Source organism: Urocampus carinirostris, chromosome 17 (assembly GCF_059441175.1).
Source record: "Urocampus carinirostris isolate Australia breed hairy pipefish chromosome 17, RoL_Ucar_1.0, whole genome shotgun sequence".
Taxonomy (NCBI): Eukaryota; Metazoa; Chordata; class Actinopteri; order Syngnathiformes; family Syngnathidae; genus Urocampus; species Urocampus carinirostris.
Window position 1 is genome coordinate 27938026 of NC_142365.1, and position 17226 is coordinate 27955251.

General features: G+C 38.5%; 2 protein-coding genes across 2 annotated transcripts; one reads left to right on the forward strand and one right to left on the reverse strand.

The window, feature by feature from the left end:
- Positions 1-758: 758 nt before the first annotated feature.
- On the forward strand, positions 759-12292 carry LOC148349694 (dual specificity protein kinase CLK2-like). The gene is made up of 13 exons (XM_088320860.1): positions 759-808; positions 4063-4146; positions 4227-4318; positions 5623-5740; positions 5808-5874; positions 7532-7645; positions 8683-8849; positions 9109-9203; positions 9263-9392; positions 9585-9667; positions 11633-11712; positions 11778-11868; positions 11939-12292. Exons 2-13 carry the CDS (start codon positions 4110-4112, stop codon positions 12089-12091), a joined length of 1227 nt encoding a protein of 408 aa, XP_088176986.1. The 5' UTR covers positions 759-808; positions 4063-4109; the 3' UTR covers positions 12092-12292.
- Positions 12293-14068: 1776 nt separating this feature from the next.
- Positions 14069-15683, reverse strand: LOC148349695 (glucose-dependent insulinotropic receptor). The gene is made up of 2 exons (XM_088321711.1): positions 15203-15683; positions 14069-14574 (listed from the first exon to the last, which is right to left on the reverse strand). The coding sequence occupies exons 1-2, from the start codon at positions 15681-15683 to the stop codon at positions 14069-14071; spliced, it is 987 nt and encodes a 328-aa protein (XP_088177837.1).
- Between the last annotated feature and the right edge of the window lie 1543 nt (positions 15684-17226).

Below are 17226 nucleotides of genomic sequence, written 5' to 3' on the forward strand. Positions count from 1 at the left end.
ACCTTCTATGAAAATGTCAGACCACTCCATGATTTCTAAATTAAAGAAATAGCATAATAGCAGGGTGATCAAATACTTATTTTATTCACTATATATATATATATATATATATATATATATATATATATATATATATATATATATATATATATGTATACTTAGATCTAGCTGGGATGGGCTCCAGCACCCCCGTGACACCCTACTGAGGATGAGCGGTGCATATAATGGATGGATGGATTGATGGATATACTTAGATCCTAAAATCAGCTTTCAGTTTGCTCGCGGCTAATAAGAAATATACCGCATATATTGCTTACTCAACCGTTTTAGAACACATGTAATGAGAGTCAAACTAAAATAAAGCAGAAATGTAACGAAAATACATACATAACAAAGTGAACATGAGAACTATAATACCCTCCATTTCACAATATTTTGAAAATATGGTCGGTAATGTACATAAAGTGTATCCAAATTGGATCAAATTTGAAAGTTATAAATGTAAATGTAAATATTATAATGAATGCATAACCTTACAACCCATGTATTGATTGTTGTTATGGGAACAAAGGATTGATCCCAAGACAATAGAATCGATCCAAAAACAAGTACTTGCTCTGTATCGATATTTGGATATATCATCCCTCCCCTTAGTAGGTAAGGCACTTGGCATTGGGCACTGAAGGTGGAGGGAGGAAGAGGAGGGTAAGGACTGGAGTTGTACAGCGGGAGAGCCTGAAGAGTGAGCATTCAGCCAAAAGCATCGAACACAACTTAACAGCCTTACCTCAGCACTCGTCATATAAAGGTAAGATGTTTTTTCCCTCTTTGGTTGGAGTGAAAGAAAAGTTAACTGGCTGTTAATGTCAATTTTTATGTAATATTATCAGGTTGTCTTTCCGTGAAAAAAATGTGTTAAAAGAAGATATTATTTTAACAATTTGTTTCTTGAAAAGCTTGTTGAATTGCTTTAAAATTCACATAGCAAATACAATATGTGAGTCATTGGAAAAAATGTTTTCTCTCTCAAATTAATATTTTCAAACCAAAGGCATTGGTTCGGTTTTGGCATTGGTGGGGACATAGGACAATTTTTAAGTGAACGGATAATATTGATGCAGACAAAATAATGATTGCTCGATATTAGTGGGTGCATGTCCCCCTTGTCCATGCCAAAGCTACACCTTTTACCAATTAATCTATAGAGTAACCTAAGTCTATAAATAATTAGCCTAATAGTGAAAACACAGCTCCTTTTAAGTATAATTTCTCATCTTATTTCTTTATCAAAATAAATGAAATTATCTTATCCAGCAAAGTGTGGACCTATTTGGGGAAATGAGGAACAGGAGTTCAAAAAAGAAAATGTTTATTAACAAAACCAAGAACAAAGTAACAAACGACCAAGATCGCACAAAAAGAATTGCATGTCCAAACAAAATCCAACCTGAAAAAGTCTAAACTAGAAACAACGACTAAAGCTAGAATGGAAAATGCATGGAGCAAAGTAAGAAACCAGTGGTCACAAAACTGAAAAAAAAATCTTTACAAACAAGAAACAAAAGAAAACTAACCGGAGGTGGCAGTGGATATCAAATGACCAAAGTAACAAACAAAACAAGTGGAAGCATAACAAAATGTTCAAACAAGAAATAGGACCAAAAAAAATGCAGCAGCATTTAGAGTAAAGTTTAAGATGACCCAACCAGGAGAGCTGTTCGAAAACTCAATAGAAAAGGTAAGGCTGATTAGGGACAGGCATCTGTGTGGTGATTGGACACACCTGTTCCCAGTTCCGAACTCAGGCGCCCTCTAGTGGAAGGTAGTGTAGCGGACCCTAACGCAAAGGGTAAAGTATGTAATTTGGATTATTTTAAGTATTTGCTACCAAGTTTAGAAAACAAATATTGTGATTGAGAAAAATGATAACGAAAACATTCTTCATTTTCAGAATTAAATGTTTACATTTTGCTAGAATAGAAACATGTTAAAATATCTTGGAAATAGGAAAGAATATACAATTAAAATGCTCCTATATTCCTGCCATTAGATAGAACAAAAAAATGCTGTATTACTTAAGTGAATTTTTTAAAGGGAAAGTGTGTATTAATTGACCGCTAGATATCGTTCTATTTTGTCAAGCAAAATAAAACGAGTGCTTAAAGCTCAAGGAAACAACAGTGACTCAAAGTGACAAAACCAAATCAGTTTTTTTCCTATTTTTTCTGAGCCTTTCATAGAGTTTTCGATTTTTTTTGGTACCCCTAGTGACAAGGAGACGGTCATTTATGTCAGCCCCCTCAAGGTAAGGCTCTTTTTATGGAAAATAAAGGCAGATTTCTCGACCTTCGAGTATTTTTAAAAAAATGCTCGTTTTCATGATATCTTATGTGTTTTTGCTTATTATTTAAAATACTATTGTTTTTTTTTTTTTTATTAAATGAAGTTATTGATACCACTTCAGGCACCAAAATAAGCACACTGTCCCCTTGGAGAAATATTCCGTAAACATCAAATTACATCCGGGTGGTCATTTTCAAAACCAATTCCTGACAAGACAAGAAATGCCACTTTTACAATAACATTCCTACCAAAACAGAGTGAGAATGTACAAATTTCCATATTAAGTGACATCGGTTAGGGTTAGGGTGCAGTACATATTTCTCTTTAGTGACTAGAAAAAATTAGTGTGTTTCTATAACAGACAAGGTGCGGGTCACAATGTAAAATCTAAAGAAGCCTGAACATAAAACAAGATATGATTCTAATTCAAAAGGATTATGAAAACAAATATGATCTGAAAAAGTGGAAACATGAGACGCTGCGAATATGCGTGACACTCACGCCGCTGAATGGCATCCGGGCAGTGGCATAAAGATGTTCAGGATCTTAAGTGAGTGACAACATTTCTGCATGTTGACAGGCGCCAAATGTCTTCCTGGTCGCTGATTTACACACTGCCACTTGAAATCACTCAAACTCCTACAATGTGCGCACCCTTGAATTCTACGTTTCTACTGAGTAGTTTACTGACAAAACTTTGGCCTTGGCCTACATCAAGTATGTGAAAGTCACGGCCTGCGGGCCACATCTGGTCCCTGAAATGGTTTTCTTCGACCCTTGAAACTAATTTCAATCATTATTAGGCTATGTCATACACGAGGAATTTTTTTATTTGTTTTTGTTGTACGTTATGTTAGCTATGTGTCTGAATATATAGTCATGGTTGCCTGAGTTTTACAGCTATATTTGTATTTTTTATTCATCACATAATTATTTTGATCATCAAATGATTTGTTTAGTTGTAATAAATGCACCTTATTCTTAACCATATACGAGAATTAAGTTGTATTAGCTTGTCTCAATGTATCCATTTATACAGTTTTTATACTCTTTAAAATTGTTTTAAGTGATGTTCTGATTTACTGTTGACAGGGAGGTCTTGTGTCAGCGCTAATCTTATCATGCCACCTGCAAAATCCAGTTTGTCCAAGCTTCACGATATCTGTTGTGACTACCTGACTTCTTCTGGAAAATCCCATTTAGGTTAAGTTTTAACCTGGATATGAGACAAACATTCGGTGGAAAAAAGTTTTTTCCTTCTTCAGTTGCCTATTAATTTGAAGGGACTTTTTTGTCATAAAAATGAAAAAGAAATAAGTGGATATATGTTTGTTTGCTTGTGTAATTCTTTTTTTCTTCTACCTCAATTGCACATTCTTCGCTATGATATTATACAATATGCTGTTTAGGTCCTGGTGGCCCTATGTCTCCAAAGGGGGCATCGCAGTTTTATGTTCTCTTCACGGTACGACTAGGAATGTGTCAAAGTATTATTTCCATATGGAAATCTTATAGCGATATACAGTTTACTTGCACCCGTATGCTGTTTATAGCCCGTATAACAGAATGTCAAATACAGTGTTCAAAGGGGGCCAAGGACACCAGTGTGAACTGAACCCCAGGCATATCACATTTTGCAAACACCTATGTCTCCTATGTCTATGTCTGTCTATGTATATCTCAAACTTCAAAAGCTTATATCTTTGCTTTTAATCCTAGACAGTTCTTTGGTGAGCAGGGGGACCTTGATCTGGACTGTCATCACCATGGGCCGGAAAGACGAATACTTTTGTACTTGGTTAGGTATTTTGTCAATCCTTTACATTTGGCTTGTTTAGTAGGTTATTTTGCAAAATGTGTCACAATTCTGTCTTTTCTGGTAGACCACAATGAGGCAAACCAAGACTCAATCCAAGCTGGGAAGAACAACAGCGTGAGTGACACCCAACAGTGCTCGACGGAGACTTCCAACTCAGTACGAAATATCCTTGTAAAACAAAGTAACTTGACAACATTATCGTTTACTTGGAGTAGTTTCACTTAGCTATTTAAAGGTGTTCCCAAACTGTTTTTTTCCCAATAAGGCACCTGAGGTATGATGTTCATCCCCACAATTATTCAAATATGTTGCAAATACTCCATGTGCCGCAGACTCGAGATATTTAGTCCCAAACTTGACCAGTCTGGCTTTTTTCCTCTAAAGCGCCGTGACATCGTTGAAGGGACACACTTTAAAAATTGCATCTCCTATTAACACACCATTCGAGGCACCTCCAAAACAGACAGCAATTGTAGTGAACAGCGACTGCATATCGCTCGATTCTACTTGGAGAAAATGGAACTTTGCTTATCCTGTCGCTAGGGGCCTTGTGACTGTTTTGTTGGAGTTGCATGCTTAGGCCTCCAAAAGTTGGAGTAAGTTTACCGGCTGCCTTTACGTCGTGCGTTCCTTGTGTGCCGTCTCCTCCTTTTAGGTAGCTGATTGTTGCTTTTTGTCTGTGTAATGCGGTCGTTATAATTTTGTCCAGCGGGCTCCCCGTTAGCTCCGGGGCTTCCGAGGGCTTGCTATTTTTTTGGAACCTGTTGGCGCTCATTGGCTGCCCACCGTGTATTGTCTGACCTGCAAGCCGGGCGTTATCAGCGGTTTTGCCGAGTCCCTTGGTTTCTTCTTGGCCGGTTTAACGTTTGTCACTGTAGCCGTTTTCCGTTGTTGAATCCAGGTTAGCCATGCTGCTTAATGCGTGGTTTTTGGTCGGACAGCCTTCTGTGTTTCCGTGGAAGCTGTGGCCACCTTTTGTTGATCAGTCCCTGTTATCTCCCCATTAGCTTTTCATGTGTTATCTTTAACAGTTAGCCCTTTTTGGCTTCTTGCCTTTTGTTGTACCGTTACTGCATCCACCTGAAACACAATACCTAGTCATTCTCCACAAAAACTACCAAAAATTTGCTTGAAACACTTGTAACCTCTTTGACTGATTAACACATAATCCAATATTGTGACTAGGTTGCATGCATGCTAGTGTTCTTCACATAAAATGACAGCTCAGGAAGTGCATCATCTTGGTAAAATAATTGGAATATAAAGTTTAAATATATATAGATTTCATCCAAAAACAATGTACCATTTTTTCACATTTTGTATGTTTAAGAGTTTGGGTATACCTTTAACCAAATTGTCTAAAACCCCCTTAAAAACCTCCCCACTCACTTAAAAGTCACGTTTTTCATTGAAATCGTATAGTTGTAATGGTTTGGAGCTGTATCTGTTCTTCACCTTAGCTCGAGTCCACTCGACTTAAGGACGAGGTTACGGAGAGTCGGGTTAGGGAGAGTGCCGAATACGACGAAGAAGAGGGTCATCTAGTCTACCATGTTGGCCTTGTGATTAAAGAACGCTGTAGGTGTTTTTGTTGTTCGTTCTTTTAAAGTAGGTCGAAAAATGACCACACAACTGTCTTTACCAGATGAGGTGGTGTCCACTTTGGGAGCTGGAGCATTCGCAAAGGTGGTGGAGTGTATTGACCAAGAAAAGTAAGCAATATTTTTGACATCCAAATCCGGGCTTTTAAACTCAGCTTGGCTCTGGTGCCAGATCCAGACTCTCTGTTCTGACGCAGGTCGGATCAGTAAAAGAACGTCAACTCCAAATTTTTAGCTGTTATGCTTCATCATTCAGCCTACATTAATAACTTACATATTATAATTACTGATGTCAAGGGATATTTACTAAACATAACATTTATTCAAAAAAGATGTGGGGAAATAGATTTTCGTCCTTGGCATTGAGTGTTTTAACTTGTGAAGTATAACAGTTGAGTGAATGCAGTTTTACACTTGAACAAACTCACCACACTATAAAACTCAACACTTCCCTCTAGCACAGGGGTCAGCAACCTTTTCGGTGTGGAGTGCCACTTTTAAATGTCCTTGTAAGTCAGTGTGCCACACCAGGACTATTGACTCGCAAAACATTTTTTTATAACCAACAGAGCTGTGATTTTACACCAGTCAGAATATACAACATGGATATATATTTAAATTGTATAACTGACCAATTTATCTTCCACAATTCTTGTTCATCAACAAACTAAAAAATGACGGTGAGCAACATGTGGAAATGCCTGTAGACATCCATGACTTCAACTATTCTTCATCAACAATGAACTACAATCAAAATCAAGCGATATGGACAGCTACCATACCATTTATCAATAAAATCTTTTTTTAGAAACTATCAAAACTTGAAACTAACACACACACACACACGCACACACCTTTAGTATATTCGCCATCAGTAAAGGTTTTCCGTGCTTTGCCATGCGGTGAGCAATGTGATAGCTTGCATCAGTGGTGGCGTTTGTAGCAGTGACAAATGTTTTCAGGGTCTGTTTTTGTTTGCCATACCTGGACACAACGCGTTTTAATGTCTCCGCCTTTCCAGACTCGTCCTTGAATTCGTGTTCATGTTTCGTCTCGTAATGATGCTTAACACTTGACGTGCGAGGTACAACACTCTTGAAGCATAATGCGCAAACAGCACAGTAATTTTTTGCACAAAGCCTCAGTCATCTGTCCACGCTGGCTGAAAAGAACGAAATTTTCTTGCTGGAGGACCTGTTGTGATTCGTTTATTTATCGCGCGCCGTTGTTTCTGTGGGTGGGTTAAAACACAGATCTTTCCTCCTCTGCAAGGCGCGGCGCAGACACGCTCACACATGGAGCAGAGGAGTGGGGCGCTACCGTAAAGCCTCTAAATAACACAGCAATGTCTGAACTGAAAATGTCTGAATTTCACCTAAAAATGCACATGAAAAAAAATCATGATTATTTTGCTGTGCCCTGCCGTGCCACTAGTTAACCCCTCGCGTGCCATTGCTGGCACACGTGCCATAGGTTGCCAACCCCTGCTCTAGCAGCTGGAAAGATCCTTTGGCTTGCATTATTCTATAAAATCATAACTTTTGATAGAACTGACCTAGAGAGTCGCTTCTTTATTTATATACCAAGACATATATGGCAGGCCACATCAAATTATCCAACAGTCCCCTGTGGGCTGCATGTTTGACATGTCTAATCTAAATTGAGTCTGTGTGTTTTCTTATTTTAAAGAAATACTATCTTGATACAGTATTTCTAAAAGGAGACTGTTCTTCATTTAAGTTTCCACTGAAAGAAAAACATTTTTTAGAGGCACCCATGTAGCTGTGAAGATTGTGCGCAACATCAGAAGCTTCCGTCAGGCGGCAAAGTGTGAGATCACCGTCTTGGAGGAGATCAAAACTTTGGACGACGATAACAAATTGTAAGTTAATGAGAAGCATGGAGGTATTTTTAAAAAATGCACAAAATCCTGTGTGAATTATATTGACACATAAGGTTTTGTTTTATTAATGCTTTGATTTCAAATATAAATTAATGTCATGGAATACATTTTAGTTGAATTACTAAAGATTTGACAATACAATAATCAAATTATTTTTAACACTCTTATTTATCTATGTTTTTAACATTTCCTGGCTGCCTTTGCCAAAATTCAACAGATTACCTAATTTTAATCTTAATTCTTAATCCCTAGAATTGTTAATAAAACCAGTCAGTATTTGTTGCAGATTGTGGGCAATATGTGAAAATTGACATTTCTCAATAGCATTCATCAGGTGTAACATTTCCATTATTTTGTTTTTGCAAAAGAAAATAAATCGTCGCTCTAATGAGGGGCTCTGTGGAACCCCATATTTTCAGAAATAGGGTCAAACACCAGGCAGAACGGCAGAGCAGTGGTTAGCAAGTGTGCGGCGCAGTTCTGAGGTCATGGGATCAAGCCTTCCTATGTGGAGTTTGCATGTTCTCCCCATGCTTGCGTGGGTTTCCTCCAGGCAATCTGGTTTCCTCCCACATTCCAAAACATGCATGTCAGGTTATTCGCCGGTCCAAATTGTCCTTAGATGCGAATGAGCGAGTGACTTGTCTGTCTCTGTGTGCCCTTCAACTGGCTGGCAACCAGTTCAGGGTTCCAGCACCCCTGGGACCTTACTGATGGTAGGCAGTGCAGATAATAAATGGATTGAGGTTAAATGTCATTATAATGAAAGAAAATTCCCACGTCAATAGTATAATCTCTTAAAATAACGTATGCAAAACCAAATTGTTTTAGGTTTAACAAATTAATTTTAAAATGCTCTTGAAAATAACATCTTTTGGCGAAGAATTGACACCTGACTCCCTTTTCCGTGCTCTATTTTGACTTCTATTATAAATCTGTTCAATAAAAAGCCAAATGGTTTTTTAGGGGATGTGTCAAAACTGAGCAATAGAATTTGTTCTTTTTCCTCTTCACAGTGCCTGTGTACATATTTTGGACTGGTTTGAGCATCAAGGCCATATCTGTCTCGTCTTTGAGCTTCTGGGGCTAAGTACGTATGAGGTCCTTCGGCAAAGCCAGTTCCTGCCCTTCGATGTGGAGCAGATCCGACATATGGCTTTCCAAATCTTTCGAGCTGTCAGCTGTGAGTGAAGAGTTTTTAAAAAATGTTTACCACGTTGTTCCACTCAATTTAATTCATTGAGTCACCTCTGGTCAATACAAACTCTGGCATAGCAACTAAGGACAAAGCTAAATGATTACTGCATTTTGAGTCGAAAATTATTTACTGAAAATAAAAAAGAACCAAATATAAACACAAATTTATAATGAAGTGTATTTTTACTCATGGAGCAGAACTTCATACATAAATTTCAAATACATTTTCTTTCCTATTTTTTCAGTCCTGCATCGCAATAAGCTGACCCATACAGATCTAAAACCAGAAAATATCCTCTTTGTCTGCTCCGACTACGCAATGGAGTATAACCACCATAAGGTAAAGCTCTCTTAAACTCCAAAACAAAACGTGAAATGAAAAAAGTTTGTTGGTTCCAGAAACATGATGAGCGAAAAATGCAAAGTCTGGATCTAAAAGTTGTGGACTTTGGCACCGCCATTTTTGACCACGAGCATCACGATTCCTTGGTGTCGACACGGCAATATCGAGCTCCAGAAATCATACTTGGTATGAACAGGCAAAAAAATAAACAAACATTTTTGAAAATAAGAAATACAACTAATTTCATTATAAGCCTAAATTATTGAACAGGAAACAAACAAGTGCATCAATTTTTCCCATTTTTTTCCTTATTTGAATTCAATGGACATTGTGTTGCTCCTTCTAATATCTGCCATATTTTTGAATCTGTGTGATCAGATTTAGGCTGGCATCAGTCTTGTGATGTTTGGAGTTTGGCCTGCGTTCTTCTGGAGTATTACCTTGGACATATGCTATTTCCGGTATGGTCACACACTAAATAATTGCACGTTAATGTAGTTTGCTCAGCAGAGTCAAATTGAGCTCACTAGGAACAACAAGGCACTCTAAGTACCCTATATGTTGATTCCACTCATAATGGACAGTGTTGATCGCGTTACTGAAAAACAGTTACTAGTTACATTTATTTACTTCATTTAACAAGTATTTCCATTTGCCCCCAGGTTACGGACACTAAAAAGTAAGGTGTTGGTCTGAAAGTAACTATCAATTTACAACTTACTGTATACTTTATACTCTCGTTGAAGCCAACCACCTAAAACTGCATGCTTTAAAATAGCCACATAATAAAAAAATAAAAAAAACAGAAGAAAGCGTGTACACCAAACTTTGCAAGCGGTAAACCCATTATACATCTTGGCCTGTGCAAGCCAACACTTGGCCGAGACATTCCATATCCATTTTGTTTCTGGGGTTCAAACCCCTTTAAAGTTCTCCCCCATTTCTGGGTATTGTCCAGGACGGCGTTTTTTCTCCAGGCATGGTGTATCGCCAAAGATAATTTTACAAAAAAAAAAACCTCGGCACACTTTTACCCTAAATTCTGTGTTCACATTTGCCCCATTGATTTTTGTTCCTCTATGAGCTATGCCCCATCCCCATACAACTGGTGACACACAACCAAATAAGTGCACATAGGCCCATTGATGTTTTTGCTCCTGTATAAGCTACGCCCCTTGCGCTACCTACAGTTTGCAACTGGTGACACAAAACCAAATATGCACACATAAACTGACCCTCTGATTTCAGTTATTTATTTTATAGTTGTACGTACAGCTTAGATAGGCATATATATGGTAGCAAAAATATTTCCATTAGTAGATATTCTGCATCCTCTGGCTGTCTGCTTCAGACAATGCCACAGTGACTGTATTTGGTTATTTAGTTCTGCTTTGTAAGTAAATATAAACAGTGTTGAGCACGTTACTTAAAAAAAAGTAATTAGGTATAGTTACTCACCACTTCTTCCAAAAAGTACCAGTTAGTTACTGAATTACTCTATAGTAGAAGTAGCTGGTTACCAAGGAAAGTAACTATTTCTGTAGATTTAAATAAATTTATGTATATCAAATAATTTTAAATTTTCTGAGCAAATGTGAAACATCGTGTTAACTTGTAGAGATGGGAATTCCGACTATTTTTAGAGAACCGACTTTTTCAGCTTGGCTCACTAATTTAAAATGTTCATAACGACTTTTCGGTTGTTTTTGTTGCTTTAAATCCTACATAACAGTACTGTATGTACAGAGTGACCTAAAAACAAGAAAAAAGAAAAAAAAGACAGAAAATAAAGAAAGAAACAAAAGGCTTCCCTCATTCACTTCCAGGGAAGTTTGCGAAAGACACGAGTCGGGTGCTGTCAAGTATAGGACTCACATTTTTCGTGACTCAGCCGTCATTTGCCTTTTCTTTCGGCGCTTAGCATATACTATATTGGTAATGGCTATCTAACTTAAAAATAGTTGATACTTTGAACGGTGACCTGATTCGAAAAGACGTGACATAAACAACTCAGAGTAGATCGTAAAACGGCACGGCTGAAAACAGCTTCAGGCGTGCGGGCGCACACTCCTGTTGTAACAGAAAACAAAAGTTTAATTACCAACGGCGGTATTTATAACGGCGTGGTTTGCGATACTCGATGTAAATATATCCATCTTTTTGACAGTGGTACCGCTGGATTAAAGGTTGTATGTTACATCATGGGCAAAGAAGGAACAGCTAGCAAACACAAGCCGATGTAATTTATAATCTGCTTTTAATAAGTAGCGGAATAACGCACCAGGTTGTAGCAACAATTGAGTTACAGAGTTTCATTGATAACGCATTACAGTACTATTTGTTACAGAGACAAGTAATTGCATTCCTGGAAGTTATTCCTTTGTAACAAGTGAGTTCCAACACTGACACCTTCTTTGTTATTCCAGACTCATGACAGTAGAGAACATTTGGCCATGATGGAGGAAATCCTTGGACCAATCCCGCCACACATGCTGAAACAAACCAAGTACTTGGCACTCAAACGGTCCCAAAAGAAATACCCTGTGATAAGTGGAAATTGTTTTTTTTTAGAAAGCAGCACTATGTCCTTAATGGACGACTGGACTGGGACCAGAACAGCTCGTCGGGAAAATACGTCCAGAAACACTGCAGACCTCTCAAGGTGTTCTGGAAACAATAAGTCAGGCAGGAAAATGACTTAAGCTAATGCCCTTTTGTTATGTTTGGCGCAGAGTTTCCCGAGACGCAATGAGGATGAACGGCAGTTCTTGGACCTTCTGGCTTGCATGCTGGAGTATGACGTGCGTCGACGCATCACCCTGGAGGAGGCGCTATGGCACCCATTTTTTGTTCCGGCCAGAACTGACAAACAGCAAACAAGCTAGCGCTGAAAGGCACAAACACTCAGGTGTTTTTGCTCATTTTAAGTATTATTTTTCCAGTTTTGTTTTTTACTTATTTATCTCATTGAATAAAAAAACATATGCCGTATTTGTTCGTATACAATGCGCACTCTTGTACTACACGCAGCCATAATTTCTTTTTTTACTGGTATAACATTGTGTTTGACTTTTTCTCAGCTCAAACTTAAGCATTGCAAGTGATAAATGTTGTTGAATACATGATTGAAATAATTCATTGACAACGCAAACTATGAACACAATAACAATAAATGTGTTTATTCAATTCCTTCAAAGTCCAATTCATCTTCAGATACACCAAAATATTGTTTCTCTTGTGGTGCTTTTAGGACGACTTTCCGGGTTTTTTTTTCATCCTCTAAAATTTGTCCCTGGTACTGTGACTAAAAATAGTGTGATAATAAAATCCAATCTTATGCCTAGTATTTAGGATTTATCAGTCTTATCCCCATGACCTGAGTTCGATTCCCATTGCATCCAATGATTTGCGATTGTGGTCAGCAACATTTTTCCACCGGTCAATCATTGCACAGCGGACCCAAACTTTTAGTTTTTTTCTAAGGAAAAAATATGCGTTATACACAAATAAATAAAGTCACTTGAAATGACCACAACTGTTCAACAATATTTTTAACTTAATTTCTTATGAAATGAAATGATCTGCATTTATATAGCGCTTTTCAAGTCAATGACTTCCCAAAGCGCTTTACATTGTGCTTCACATTTCCCAATAGCGGCCGAGATCTGTGCAACCATGTAAGGCGCTAACCTGCATATTGGGGGTATTGGGGGTTCAGTGTCTTACCCAAGGACACTTCGGCATGTAACACGGACAAGCTGGGATTTGAACTGGGATCCCTTAATCCTAAAACGATCGCTCTACCTCCTGAGCTACTGCCGCCCATTTCTTAAATCAAATTAAAAAAAAAAAAAATAATCAAAATGAGCAAAATAATCAGAATGAGCAAAATAATCAAAAATGGCTTTTATTTTTTTACCACCTTTTTAATTCTTAAAATAAGACATTTTTTTAACTAAAATAAAAAGAATACTTAGAATTAACAAAACTACCCTGACCTCTGGCAAACAAGACACTTTTTAAAAGAGAATTACAAGCAAAACAAGTGAAAGAAATTTACTTGAAAATCAAGTTAAATATAAAGTTGAGTAAAACAGTAAAATAAGAAAAAAATAATTGCTTGTGGGGTAGGATTTTGTATGCCGTATTTAAGTTAAGGGACCATGAGCAGCAGCGAATAGCAAAACAAACAAATAAATAAATAAATAAAGAGAGGCATTTTATCTACCCTTGATGTCTAATTGTATAGTTTCAATTGTGTTTGAAAAAAAATAGTTCTACCTGGCTGAACTGAATTTTGTCTGATTAACAAGCATTCCTGTTACTGAATGACTTAAGCATGTTTTTTTGTTAATTCTTGATAATAAATACACTCAACTTTGATGGTATTATCACTCAAAATCCTGTTTAGACATTTTTCCCTGTGCTACACAACCTCCTTCTAAAATTGCATATAACCCAGAATGCTTGATTAGATTACAAAGACCCAGGCAGCCTGCAGTCGCACTTATGTCAATATGTATCTAAGCTGAACCTCTTCGCTGTAGCCTTGTGGCAGATTTATCGAGAGTGTAGCAAACCAGGACGTTTCCATGACTGAATAATCAACTGAACGTATGAAAACCTTCGATAAACCACTCAGTGCTTGGGTTTGTTATCTCCGGTAAAAGCATCAAGAGCATATCAAGAGAAAATGTTGTGCAATACAGTATGTGTGCATTGGATGCACTTTACTTTGAGAATAAACCTACAACACAGTTAAAGGATTCTGGGTTTGGTTCTCTCACAAGGGTTTTGCCAAGATTAAGACGGTGTCTGCCACCCGAGATGCCGGATTGCATGGTCCTGCCTACACGAACTGGTCAAGGAGCCAAACCCCTGCCTATCAGGCAGAAAAACATGTCCACGATCTGCATCCTGACCTCCCTTTGCCAGCAGGCGTACACCAATGGATTGATGAGCGAGTTGGACATGCCCAGCAGCCACAGATGGTTCTCCAACACCATCACCAGCTGGCAGCTCGTACACAACAGCTGCACAATACTCACCACAAAGAAGGGGCACCATAAGGTTAGGAAGCAGCCCACCAGCAAAGCCACAGTCCTAAGGGCCTTGACGTGGCTCCAGTACCGATTCCTGGCTTGGGGCCACCGCTGGGCAGAGCTTTTTGAGCCCACCTGACTGGTCTGGAACATTTGCCGTTGGTGGGTGCAGGCAATCTTGAGGATGTCCATGTAGATATAAACAAAGGCCAGTAGAATGGGGAAGAAGCAGACACTGAACAGGACGATGATGCCCATTGGGTAGACGACTGAGAAGAACGTGCACAGGCCGCTGTAGCCATCTGTCTGCAGCTGGCGGACCATCACTGAGGGCATGACCGGAGGATTAATTGTAGAGCTGCAATAATTAGTCGCTAATCGCTAATAGAAAGAAAATCATTAAATCATTAAAAAAGAAGACGTCAGGTGTTTAAAACTTTTGATTTCAAACTATTGGGAATCATTGAGTTCTTTAGTTACAGACTTTGCCGTTGACCGCTGAAGGTAATTTACTAAATGTTCTACTGACGAGCCTGTTCTTGGTTTTCTAGGGTGAAAAATGTTTATCTGTTTTTAATTTCTAATTAATTTGCCTGTCCGTAAAAAATGGACAGTGGTTTATTTATGGATTTGTGTCTGAAGTGACTGAGCACTGTGCCTAATTGGCTTAAGATGGGATAATTTTATTTAATAATTGTACGAATTCAGGGTATGTTCAATAAAAGATGTATTTTTCATTGACCACATTTTTTTGTACATTATCATTTGCTGGATAATTGAGTCTCCGTCATACTAAATTCAAGAAAAATATAGATAATCATCTGATTATTCAACTTATCATTTTGATAGTTGGTGATGTATCAACTATTGAAATAGTCGTTAGTTGCAGACCTAATTATTTGTGGAAATCTGAGTTTTGATTAAAAAAAACAAAAAAACAAGATCTGGCTGTACCTGGTAAGAATCCCACCAATATCGAACAAGCCCAAAGAGCCACTAAGGACCCGGTAGCTGTCCCCATTCCGGAGAGCATAGCGTACCTCAGGGGCACTTTGATGGCGGCGTAGCGGTCCAGCGAGATGAGAAACATGGACAAAATCGATGCTGTACAGGGTGACATCACAAAAGCCATCCGCATCAGACAGCGGTTCTTTCCTGGAGTCAATGTGAAGTTACCATCTCCTTGACGGTAGCGATAGTTCTCTGTGGAGGTGACGTTAGTACCGAAGTCCTCCACGGCCAGGCCAGTCACGGCCAAGCCCACCAGGATGTCAGCCAGGGCGAGGTTAAGGACGAAGCACCAACTTTGGCTGCACCTTTTGGCCATGAGTCGTAGGAGGGCGGCGGCCACCAGGAGGTTGGTGCCCACAATGAGGCAGGAAGCACAACTCAGGACAAAAGCAGTCACGCGAGGCCTTACCTCTGCAAGAGTCATGCTCACTTTTGCCGTCACTAGCCAGCGCCTTTAATAAATTGAACTATTTTCGACATGTTCGCAGAGAATCTTGTCTGATTGAGTTCTTTAGAAGAAAGAGGGGGGAAAAACGGATGCCTGAGTTAAAATACAACCCTGCAGACCTACTTTACTCGCACCCTCCCTTGGCTAAGACATTTGCCATTATGGAACATTTACCGCTTGGCTTCATACACAAACAGATACAGCTAATGATGTGAGTTTGTTTCACTATGCGTACCTGTCAACTTCAGCCAATTCCCTGCCTTATAAATGATTCCAATTGTCCTTTTTAAAGCCGTAATAAACCTTATAAAAACAATGAGCTGGATCCAAGAGCTATTTTATAATAATAATTATCAAAAAAATAATAAAACATTTTATTTCAAAGCGCCTCTCAGGAAACCCTAAGATCGCTATACACAGAATATCAAACAAAAATAAAATAAGAACAAAACAAATAAGCAATAAATCATTATTAATTTCAGCAGCCCCTGAGGTAGAGCGCTTATCTTGGTACAAAGAGGTCGCAGGTTCGATTCCCAGCTCTTCTGTGTTGAATGTCAAAGTGTTCTTGGGTAAGACGCTGAACCCCTAATGCCCCCGATGAACAGTTAGGCGCCTTCATGGCTGTCACCGCAATCGGCGTGTGAGTGAGAACAGGAGATGATTGAAAAAATAATAATTTCACAATGCAAAATTTCTAATCTTATCTAAAAGTCCTTCCCTGAGCCGTTTCGTTTTTATTAAATCGAATGAGTTACAGAACGCAGATTCACCTCTGTAGTCGGTGGAAGTCAAAGAATAGCAATTTGATTACCCGAAAGTGACAATGATGTAAACAGTGCATAATGATCCAAATAACAAACATCTTTGACGAGTGTTTCAATGAAGTTTTGTTTAAAAAAAAAAGTGCCGTTAGGCGTTTCCACATTGCTCGCTGCGGGATAAACACGCATGCCAGCGTAGACAGCAGACAGGACCTTTTAATATCACAGCAATCGTTAGCAAGATATTGCTTGGAAACCCAAATCACTTCATTTTAAACACAACCTTCGTTTTGCCCCCACCCGGTGACGGTGTGAGTTACAAAAGACGTTAAGCCCAAACTAGACGTGTTTCTCTTTGATATTTTTAAAATATTTCTTTGATGCACAAAGAAAACATTAACAGATTATAACATTTACATCAAATTGGAGATTTATTTTTAATATTTGCTGTGTCATGATCCACCATGTTTACCAAAGGCCCCAATGGCCCAAGGTACCGGAGAATCCCCAGACCAGCAATTAATTTTCCACACATACTCATCAAGGATCTTGTATAAATGGAATGCGCTGACAGCCATCTTTGTCAGATTGTTGCTCTTCAAGCCATCCCTGCCTGACTACAATTCTGACCATGAAAAACTTCCTTTATTCCTCCAGGTATGACTTTTTTGGACGTTTGTTTTTGTATTGCCCAATTTGTTCCTTCCTCCCTTAAGAAGTGCTTTTTGTTAAATACCTTTCCCCCCCAAATAAAA

Excerpts from the sequence above, each read along its gene's own strand:
- LOC148349694 (XM_088320860.1), top strand. The coding sequence starts at position 4,110 with ATGGGCCGGAAAGACGAATACTTTTGTACTTGGTTAG. Across the intron at positions 4,319-5,622 it reads CGACGGAGACTTCCAACTCA|CTCGAGTCCACTCGACTTAA; the intron begins GTACGAAATATC and ends TCTTCACCTTAG. Across the intron at positions 5,875-7,531 it reads GAGTGTATTGACCAAGAAAA|AGGCACCCATGTAGCTGTGA; the intron begins GTAAGCAATATT and ends AACATTTTTTAG.
- LOC148349695 (XM_088321711.1), bottom strand. The coding sequence starts at position 15,683 with ATGACTCTTGCAGAGGTAAGGCCTCGCGTGACTGCTTTTGTCCTGAGT. Across the intron at positions 14,575-15,202 it reads ATTGGTGGGATTCTTACCAG|TGATGGTCCGCCAGCTGCAG; the intron begins GTACAGCCAGAT and ends TCATGCCCTCAG.